Below are 10,215 nucleotides of genomic sequence, written 5' to 3'. Positions count from 1 at the left end.
GTATTTGTACTGATGCAGAATAGTACAGCCTAGCGCATTTCACACAGGCTGCTAGATTCACTTTCGCCAGAAAGTCGTGTATGCCTAAGGTTGAAAATAAATTATGTTTATAGTGAATGCCCATATAAATGGTCTTATTTTTACGATTTAGTTTTAATCCAAATTATGCGTGTGCTAAGAGAGTGAACATCAAAGATCACACAACAGAAGTGCTCTCTCTCTCTCTCTCTCTCTCTCTCTCTACCGTTAAGTAACTTGTGCATTGTTTTACTTGTTTTTGACACATCTGACCGAACTACAAACTTTCCAGTGATGTCTGTGAGAAAGGTATATTCACTCGACAAGCTCGCGCATCTGCGCCACCGTGCGCTCAATCTACTCAGCGTGCTTTGTTTATCAGCTCGCGCACATCAGCTATACAGGCGTTAATACTGAATGTTTAACGTTATATTCATTGCATACATATACTTTGTAGTAGACATCCTTAACTCCATTCTGCTGTCTGTTGTTGGTGTTTCTTTGTCTGAATATGGCGCTTCTCACATGCTGTGTGGTATTGGCGTTTGGTATCGGGGCATTTTAACGAGTACGAGTACAGGAGCTCAGTATCAGGCCCGATACCGATACCAGTATCGGTATCGGTGCATCCCTCGTGTACAACAGGTATTTCATTAAAGTTTTGATCATGTTGATAATTTAAAGGCTTTATAGTTTTGAGTATCAAATATGACAAGGCTTGAGGCTTCATGGTGTTAAACTTAGTAAACCTGTTTATGAACTATTGCTTCATGAGACTAAAAAGTTTGGTTATTGAATGCATGTGAATCTTGTGTTTTTTGTTAGTACGGCAGAAGCAGTCCTTCAAGAGATGGACAACATCAGCAGCATACGGCAGAATCGGGAAGTGGAGCGCCTCCGCATGTGGACGGATACTGAACTGGTGACTCCTTCTATTCTTTAACACTGATGATTAAACAGCAGAACAATTGGGCCACCTTATTTTCCATCTTATTAAGCAAACGATTGCCCACATTGAGGTTATTAAAATCCTGCCTTACTCTGAAGCATTGGCCTTTCTCTTCAGTGTGGGCTGTGAACCCACTGATGAGTCAAAATTCACATGCTACAAACTCCATTGATTTTTCCACATTTCTCATTTAGATGTTTATTTATTTGTTTGCTGCAGGAAAACATGGACATGTACTCACGCGTGAAGAGGAGGAAATCTTTGCGTAGGAACACGTATGGAATGCAGGTGCATCACAAAGTCATGAGTAAGTCAAAGGACCCTGAAGAGGAGGAGGGAACTGAAGGTATGTGTGGACTCTGAAACTGCCCTGTCTTCTTGATCTGTCCTAAACCCATATTATATTTCATTTGTGAAGAAAGTGATGTGTCCCACGAAAAAATTAAGTGTAAAAGTGGTTTTCCATTGCAGAAGTTCTAAATATAAGCCATTTTTCAATTTTCAATTGTGATGAAAAAGTTTAGTTTGTTGTTTTTTCTAAAGAGTTCTTTTTTTTTTTTTTTTTTTAAGAGTCTCACGAAGAGGGAGAGGAGGATGAAGATGTGGAGGCTGATGATGATGAAGACGATGAAGGAGATGAGGCAGAAGAGGCTGGAGAGGAGAACGACAGACCTTATAACCTCAGGCAGCGTAAAACTGTGCAGCGATATGAAGCACCCCCAATTGGTACTTTCTCCAGACACGGCATCTATGCTCAGACAGTTTTCATTCATACTCACTTGCTTGAGCACCTAAAACATCCTTATGACCCTCAGATGTTTCCATGCCATGCAAGTATTGGCTATTTTAATGAATGATTTTGCCTTTTGAATGCGTTTCATTTGTTTTCTCAGAGCCAGTGAACAGGAAGCAGAGCAAGGGCTCTCTGTTCGATACACACAGATCTCCTGCAAGAAGAAGCCATATTAGGTGAATAATGGTTATTTTCAGAAGTTTCTTTTCTTATGTCTTACTATTTCCTTTTTTGGAGGGCAATATTTTCTGTTTCAGGGTTGTTATAGTTAACTAAAACCATAAAAAAAAGAAATAATGGAAATGAAATTAAAGTTAAAGGGTAAGTTCACCCAAAAATGAAAATTAGCCCATAAATTACTCGCCCTCAAGTCATCCTAGGTGTATATGACTTTCTTCTTTCAGACGAATCCAGTCGGAGTTATATAAAAAATTGTCTTTGATCTTTCAAGCTGTTTAATAAAGTGAAGAAAAATAAAGTGACGTGACATGTGGCCAAGTATTGAGACCCATACTCGGAATTAGTGCTCTGCATTTATCCCATCCAAAGTGCACACACACAGCAGTGAACACACACACACACACCGTGAACACACACCCGGAGCAGTGGGCAGCCATTTTTTGCTGCGGCGCCCGGTGAGCAGTCGGGGGTTCGGTGCCTTGTTCAAGGGCACCTCAGTCATGGTATTGAAGGTGGGAGAGAGCGCTGTACATCGAACCCGCAACCTTTGGGTTACGAGTCCGACTCTCTAACCATTAGGCCACGACTTCCCCTATTAGGCCACCACTTCATGCATCAGTCCAAAAGAAGTTAAATAAAAAGGGGGGTGAACAAAGGCCTCCTGTAGCGAATCGATGTGTTTTTGCAAGAAAAATATCCATATTCAAAACGTAATAATCACTTTAATGTAGCTTGCGCCAACAGTTGTACATGGAAGCAGCTCCGGGCGGATGACGTATGAGGTAAGCTTTGCGCATGCGCTTCTCAGAAGTGACGCACGCGGAAGTGCAGCGGAGAGATCAAAACAAAACAACAGCCACTTATTAGAAGTACAAAACGAGGATTTGTAAAGAAGAATGTCGGAGGATTTCGATATAAGCCAAGAGGAGACTGGTATTCCTTTGCTAAAGTAAGGAACCTTTGCTCCTGTTAACAAACGTTGTTTTTCACGAGACTCACCGGCGCATGCGCAACGCCGACCTCATACGTCATCAGCCCGGAACTGCTTCCGTGTACAACTGTTGGCGCAAGATAAAGTGATTATTATGTTTTGAATATGGATATTTTTCTTACAAAAACGCATCGATTCGCTACAGAAGGCCTTTGTTCACCCTCCCGGAGCCATGTGAGACACTTTTTATTAATAGATGGGCGCTTTTTATTTAACTTCTTTTGGACTGATGCGTGCAACAGCCGCTGAGTGGCATTAAACAGCTTGAAAGATCAAAGACAATTTTTAATATAACTCCGACTGGATTCGTCTGAAAGAAGAAAGTCATTTACACCAAGGATGACTTGAGGGTGAGTATGGCTAATTTTCATTTTTGGGTGAACTAACCCTTTAAGTGAAACAAAATAATATATTTAAAAATGTAACTTATTAATTTTAGCTAGTTGCCAAGACAACATTTCTCATTCTTTTATTTAAATTTGTAATTTTAAACTTTAAATTAATTGTTCTATTTAAAAACTAGAATTTATGCTAAAGTAAAAATAATAGAACTGTATAGACATATAAAAAAAAAAAGACAAAAACGCACAGCAAAACTACTAACATTTTAATTAAAATTAAAATAAAAGCAAAATGTAAAATTAAAAACTAAAAATATTAATCAAATATTAATATAAAATAATTACTATTAATAAAAACTATAATAGAATCTAATTGATACTAAAACAACACTGCTGTGTTTTCATCACCAGAGTAAAGAAACATGCCATTCACAGTAGTGAATCAACATCATCGTCTGATGAAGAGCGCTTTGAGAGGCGGAAAAGCAAAAGCATGAGTCGAGCTCGTAACAGGTGACATAAAAACTGTCATCACACAGAACGACTGTTAATTCACTCAATGTGTGACTTATGACATGGCTAAAGTGTGTGAACTTTTACTAAGGTTTGATGTTGCTTGTTTTTTTTTTATTGTGTGACAGGTGTCTACCCATGAACCTGCGGGCAGAGGATCTGGCCAGCGGTGTGCTTCGAGACAGAGTAAAAGTGGGTGCTAGTTTGGCAGATGTGGATCCCATGAATCTGGACACTTCTGTGAGTCTGAGTGTTTTTATACTTCTCTACATTTCTTTACTGATTTACAATGAGGAAAAAGATGCTTTGTGGGTTAGCATATGTCCTTGTCTCTTTCAATGCAGGTGAAGTTTGACAGTGTTGGAGGTCTCTCCCATCACATTCAGTCTTTAAAAGAGATGGTGGTCTTTCCTTTATTATATCCAGAAGTGTTTGAGAAGTTTAAGATCCAGCCCCCAAGGTGAGGTTTTTTGAGTATATGATTATTTTTTAGTTTTGTTTAAATCTGCATCCGTTGATGTGCTGTCAGAGGTTGACACTAACATATTTGTAACATGTTTTCCCCGCTTTGCAGAGGATGTCTGTTTTATGGGCCTCCAGGAACTGGGAAGACACTGGTGGCGCGAGCTTTGGCCAATGAATGCAGTCAGGGTGACAGGAAGGTGTCTTTTTTCATGCGCAAGGGCGCCGACTGCCTCAGCAAATGGGTGGGAGAGTCTGAACGACAGCTCCGCCTACTTTTTGACCAGGTGAACTAGTAGACGACCTCGCAATCCTGGCTCTAGTATGACTTTGAGATAGTTTCTGTTGTCTGTGAGCTGATATTTATTGATGACCAGATATTGCACATTCCTGGATGTTTGTTTTATGTAAAAGAAAATTGGGGTTAATGATTTGAAAATGATTAAGTGTTAAACTTCTTTGCAGGTTGCAGTTTTAAATCAATTTTGTCATTTATATAATAATAATAACAGTAACATCAACAATAATAATAAAGCCTCGTGCACACCAGGACGATTATTGCACGTGCTTATCGCAGATGTTTTTCGACGCGTCTTTTGTGTTCATACCCAAGCAATTTTCGCCTGGCGATGAGCCAAGTGAACGTGCAAATTCACTCCCTGACATTAGATGGCGCTTAATGAAAAACAAATACCCTGGTACACATCGAATCCTATTTGATCTGCAATTCCTCTCCATAGCAACTCCCTCTTATTGAGATTTTTGTTGTCACTGTCGCGTTTGTCATAAAGCCCTTTGTGTTCAGACACCAATGAGACCAGCAGCTCTACGTTCATCTTGCCTCGATGCATCTTCTGCGGTCTACTTACTTCCTCTTCGTCGTTAGGTATCAATGTGTGCTCAGCAAGACCGTTTTGTGCTTGAGCGCCACCAAGTCGTGTTTTACTGTAACTTCAGCAGCTCCAGGTACGTGAACAAAACCGCCAATCTCATTGGTCGGCCAGTTTTTAACGCAGTGCGTCAAACCAAAAAAACGAGCCCGAGGCGTTTTTAAAAAAAATGACGCTTTTACGCCTCACGTTTTGAGCGTCGGTGTGTACACTTACATTGGTGCCCTTTGTTTAGTCACGCGACGTAAAACGTAGGCGATAATCGCACACGATAATTGTCCCAGTGTGCACAAGCCTTAATAATAATAATTATTATTATTATTAGTCAAAAAATACTTATTAAATAAAGTCTTATATTGAAAATCTAGTATCTAAAATCTTTAAAATCTAATATAAATCATGAAAATATTCAGTTTTCCACTACTGAAAATTTTAATTTATAAAGTTTAAAGTATAAAGTTTATTTTAATTTATATTTATTTGAGGAGTGGATTTCTGTCAATTTTTTTTTTTCAAATAAGTTTTTTATTCAGTCATCGAATAACCTTACAATCACAAGTTCCAGGATTAATTTTCAATTTCTATACATTTTATTGTGAAAAATTATCCATCTATCCATCTATCTATCTATCTATCTATCTATCTATCTTAGCTTATGCAGCATAACTGAACCTAGCTTTTACAATTTTTAAAGGAAAAAAAAATCAGCTTTTGTCTACTCGTACTCTTTTGTTTAAATAGTGTCAGATATTTTCAGATTTTTTTTTGTCCTTTAAAGCTTCTTTTTCCTCTTTGTTGATTCTTGTAGTGTATCACAAGTTGTCTTTTTAGATTTGGAGTGAATCATATATCCCTATAAAACAGGTGTCAGGCTCTGTTCTCTCTCCAGCTGTTTTGAAGTGTTAGATGTGTGATTATCCAGCCAGGTGATGTTTTCCTCTCGTCCTGGTAGGCATACCTCATGAGACCCTCCATCATCTTTTTCGATGAGATTGATGGCCTCGCTCCTGTTCGCTCCAGCAGGCAGGATCAAATTCACAGGTAATGCATTCGAATTAATGCAGTGGGGTTTGCAGAAGGTTTCATCATCAGGATTAGAAAAGCTCCTGAAGAAATCAAGTAGTTCGATATGATTTCCACACAAAGGCTTTTGGTATTACAAGGAGCATATGATGAAAAAACAAGATTTTTCTTGCTCCTTTAAAGAGTTTGATGTACTACCCACATTCACACGTCAACACCTATTCATTTTACATTTGACGAGGTTAGTCATTTTGTTTTCTCTTTTTATGTTTTAGCTCCATAGTGTCTACATTACTGGCATTGATGGATGGTTTGGACAGCCGGGGGGAGATAGTGGTCATTGGTGCTACAAATAGACTCGACTCTATCGACCCTGCACTCAGGAGGCCCGGGCGCTTTGACCGGGAGTTTCTGTTCAACCTGCCAGATAAAAAGGTACGCAAATCCTTTTTAACTTCTACAAGGTTTTTTGCAGCCAACTGACATTCGGTGTCCCAGAGCGTCCTCGTGTCCCTCACTCAAAACACTTATCCTGGAATTGTCTGACAGCTCAGTTTCAAGTCTTTTGCAGCTGGTTTGGCTGCTAAAATTAGTCTTTTATCAGCGATAATCTCACAGATTGTGTTTGCCAAGCTCGTTGACATCTTGACAAATGGAATGCCAGTTAATTTTGATGAGATTAGTTTAGTATGCCGATCTCTGCTGATATCAAAGCTTTCCTGCTTTAGTTCAAAACATTTCATGACCGGAGTTAAAGACTTAAACGTTACCTATGAGTAGGGATGGGCGATATGGGCTTAAAAATATATCACGATAGGGTTCCCCTGTTAAAATCGCATTCCGGGGGTAAAATACACGTTTTTCGACGGGGATCTTCAAGTAAAATTCACATTCCAGGGACTAAATATGTTATTGGGGTCGCTTCAACCCACGGCAACAGTGTTAAGTAGCACAATTCCCCGGGAAAACCGCGGACTTGGCTACACTGCTTATGAACCGACCGCACTATAGCGTTTACTTGTTTACCGCTGTAAACAAAGCAGAGCCGTGCTTTATACGGAGAAGAAAATGCCATTGCCATCGACACTTTTCTCAAGACAGTACCCTTCAGTGATACATTAATATAACCCCATAAATGTAATGCATTTTTGTACTTATTGTACTGTTTTTTTTCGGGATCTACTGGGACAGTGATAAAGATAAAGTCAAGATAAAGTCGATCTCGATCGACGGGTTGGCGATCACTGCTTTAGAGAAAATCTACCAGTCGATCGCGATCGACGGGTTGGCGACCACTGCTTTAGAGAAAAGTATTATCTTTCCTATTTTTACCCAAAATAGGGTGTTGTGAGCATTACTGAGTAACTTACACACGTAATGTAATGACTGTTTAATTCATACTGGAAGCCGGAGGGCGCCCTTGCGCAGAAACTCCACATATGCATCGCTGAAGTAATGCTCCAGGAAGAAGTATCCAGTGATCGCTGTAGCTGAATAAAACGCAGATAAATAATTTTTATGTGAGGAAACCTGAAGACAATAAACATGTGATTGCACAAAATATATGGCATCTGTGTTCTTCAAGCAATCTTGGGCGTTATTATCGCGGGAAGACGAATTCTTATCGTGTGGAGAATTTTTACCAGTATATCGCAAACGATAAGATATCGCCCATCCCTACCTATGAGTAACTTGAAAATTGTGTGTATAAAGTTGTACTAAGTATTGAGCATTTCAAACTACAAATAAGTAGAGGCTAACTAGTCATTGAGGGAAATATTATAACATTAGATGATACATTTTCCTATTCAACAGTCAGAGCAGTACTGAGCACAAAAATTTGATTTTAAATAAAGTGAGGACATTAAACAGCATTTAAACAGATCAGTGTATTCTAAATCCCAATGACACCAGAAACGAGTTGAAAGCAGTGATCACGAGAATATTTTATTGAATAACTATGAGTAGTAGTATTTTATACAGTGGGGTCCAAAAGTTTTAGACTTAAAAATCTGAGATTTAAAATGTAATTAAATTTAATTTTTTTTAGGGTTTGGTTCGTTTTTCAAAATTTACATGTAAAAAAAAAAAAAAACCATTTAATTGGAAAGATACAATACATTTTCACTACTGGTTTCAGTCCTCATATACGTTTTTTTATAATTTAAAATTGAGTATGTGTTATGAGAAAATACTAAATATTTATTGCGCATTAATGCAGTTTTTTATTATTATGAAAGTCCGTTGCTCACTGGCTCTGAATACACATACAGACAAACCATGGGTCACAGGTGGGGTGGGATGTTGAGCAGTACTGGCTTGGGATGGGTGTCATCATGCGTCTCAACCAATGAGAGCATTTGGGGTGGGCCTAAGACTGCAGCAGCGCTCACATTAACGCTCCCGATAAAATTATTTAGGCTAAGCATCAACATTCACAAACCAACCACTGTTCACTGTTATTTTTAACAGAAAAGAATGCAACGTGCTCGTAATCACGACTTCAGAAGTGGGAAATAGGAAGTTTCCAATAGCACGTGAAGAGCAGAGAGGTGCTCTCGCTCAGCACAGTGGAGTGCCATTTTGTTAACTTTGTGGTTTATTATTTTGAGTCATTTGGGACGCGGTAACACACGGCCCTCTCATAATATATTGCTTTACAGATCCACCACTCTTGTCGCTCAGAAATGTTCACGCAATCATGCAGCACGTATCATAAGTTTTGCGCTCCGGCGCGGTTAGCGCTCACACTCACTGATCTATATATAACTGAACCGCGCTCTGGCCAACCTCCAACCGAGCCAGGGACAGCTAAACAAACCTCGCCCGAGCGGCACGGAGCGATCACACTAGTCAAACGAACCGGGCTTTGGGGGTCAAACGCGCTCGGGCACGGTTAAGATTGCCTAGTTTGAGTACACCCTTATTCTCCCGTATCCCGCACACATGAGTCTCTACCCGCCCGCTCCCGCACTGGCCCATCAAGTGTTGTCCCGCGCCGCACTCTGTTGCATTGGGTGCCTCGATCGTGCAGGTCTCTGAGGTGCCTGCTATAATGTTATGTTCGAGGCTCTGGACTCTTAAGCATAACTTGTTTTTCTATAACAAACTATAAAATATTTTCTATAAAAACGTTAATGCCCTGGCAGTGGCAAATAGATTGTTTTATATTTCATTGTAAAAAGACAGTATAAGTCATTATAATCCGTAATTATGTCCCCACTGGATGCAACAAATGCCTCGTTTATAATGGGTTTTAATATTTTTGTCTCGTCGCTCCGGCCAGGACACGGCATCACAGTATGTATGGTAAGGTATGTATACGTACACAATATGTATACATACATTTCCATCACAAGAAATAATGTTCTTTTTAGTAACATCATATGACCCCTTTAAATGAAAAAAGTGCACAATACACTACTTTTGTAGTCATATATAAATTTGTATTTTATGATGTTATTATTTTATTCTTTTTGTCATTTAGAGTCATTTATTAGGGATGCTCCGATTGATCGGCTACCGATCACTATCGGCCGATAATCACGTTGGGATGATCGATTGGTGGTCTCTAAAAGGCCGATCTAAAAAAAAACGATCTCAAGCTGATGACGCTGCCGTGAGAGGTTTGGCATGACATGCAGCGGCACCGTCTCAGTCTCTGTCTGGCGCGGTGAAATTATTATAATTCTGAAAGTGAGGTACTCACCTTCATATTTTTTCATTAAATAACTTATAAAGTAATTTGAAAACCTCGTGTGAGATGTAATTTCACAAACGGCGTGAGTGAATCACCCCGCGCGCGATCTCTCTCTCTCTCTCAAAATACGCAAATGGCTTCAAATCACCACACATCGTGTCTGTCTATAAGCGAGCTACACGCTGCACAGTTGACACAGGAATTGTCACTTGCACAATCGAGGCAGTGTCACATCGTCACTAAAGTTGATAAATTGCATTTCTTTTTAATTCTTGCCAGTGTTTAACCATTCAGCGCTCGCGCGCTCTCCTGGAGACCGTGCGCTCATGCACACTTTCAGCGCACACACATAATG

The 10,215-nt window shown here is 39.6% G+C and overlaps 1 protein-coding gene across 1 annotated transcript in view; it reads left to right on the top strand.

Annotated features, from left to right (window-relative positions):
- LOC107667607 (ATPase family AAA domain-containing protein 2-like) overlaps nt 1-10,215 on the top strand; it is a 110,329-nt gene that overhangs the window by 12,243 nt on the left and 87,871 nt on the right. Inside the window, exons 5-14 of the mRNA XM_016459316.1 lie at nt 844-940; nt 1,187-1,313; nt 1,538-1,693; nt 1,861-1,936; nt 3,684-3,785; nt 3,914-4,025; nt 4,130-4,245; nt 4,360-4,534; nt 6,090-6,178; nt 6,436-6,595. Coding sequence (XP_016314802.1) covers nt 844-940; nt 1,187-1,313; nt 1,538-1,693; nt 1,861-1,936; nt 3,684-3,785; nt 3,914-4,025; nt 4,130-4,245; nt 4,360-4,534; nt 6,090-6,178; nt 6,436-6,595 — 1,210 coding nt within the window. The remainder of the gene's footprint in view (nt 1-843; nt 941-1,186; nt 1,314-1,537; nt 1,694-1,860; nt 1,937-3,683; nt 3,786-3,913; nt 4,026-4,129; nt 4,246-4,359; nt 4,535-6,089; nt 6,179-6,435; nt 6,596-10,215) is intronic.

This window comes from Sinocyclocheilus anshuiensis, unplaced genomic scaffold, assembly GCF_001515605.1.
Source record: "Sinocyclocheilus anshuiensis isolate Anshui unplaced genomic scaffold, SAMN03320099.WGS_v1.1 scaffold1189, whole genome shotgun sequence".
Lineage (NCBI taxonomy): Eukaryota > Metazoa > Chordata > Actinopteri > Cypriniformes > Cyprinidae > Sinocyclocheilus > Sinocyclocheilus anshuiensis.
The sequence above is the reverse complement of the archived record's forward strand: the minus strand, read 5'-3'. Positions and strand labels throughout refer to the sequence as shown.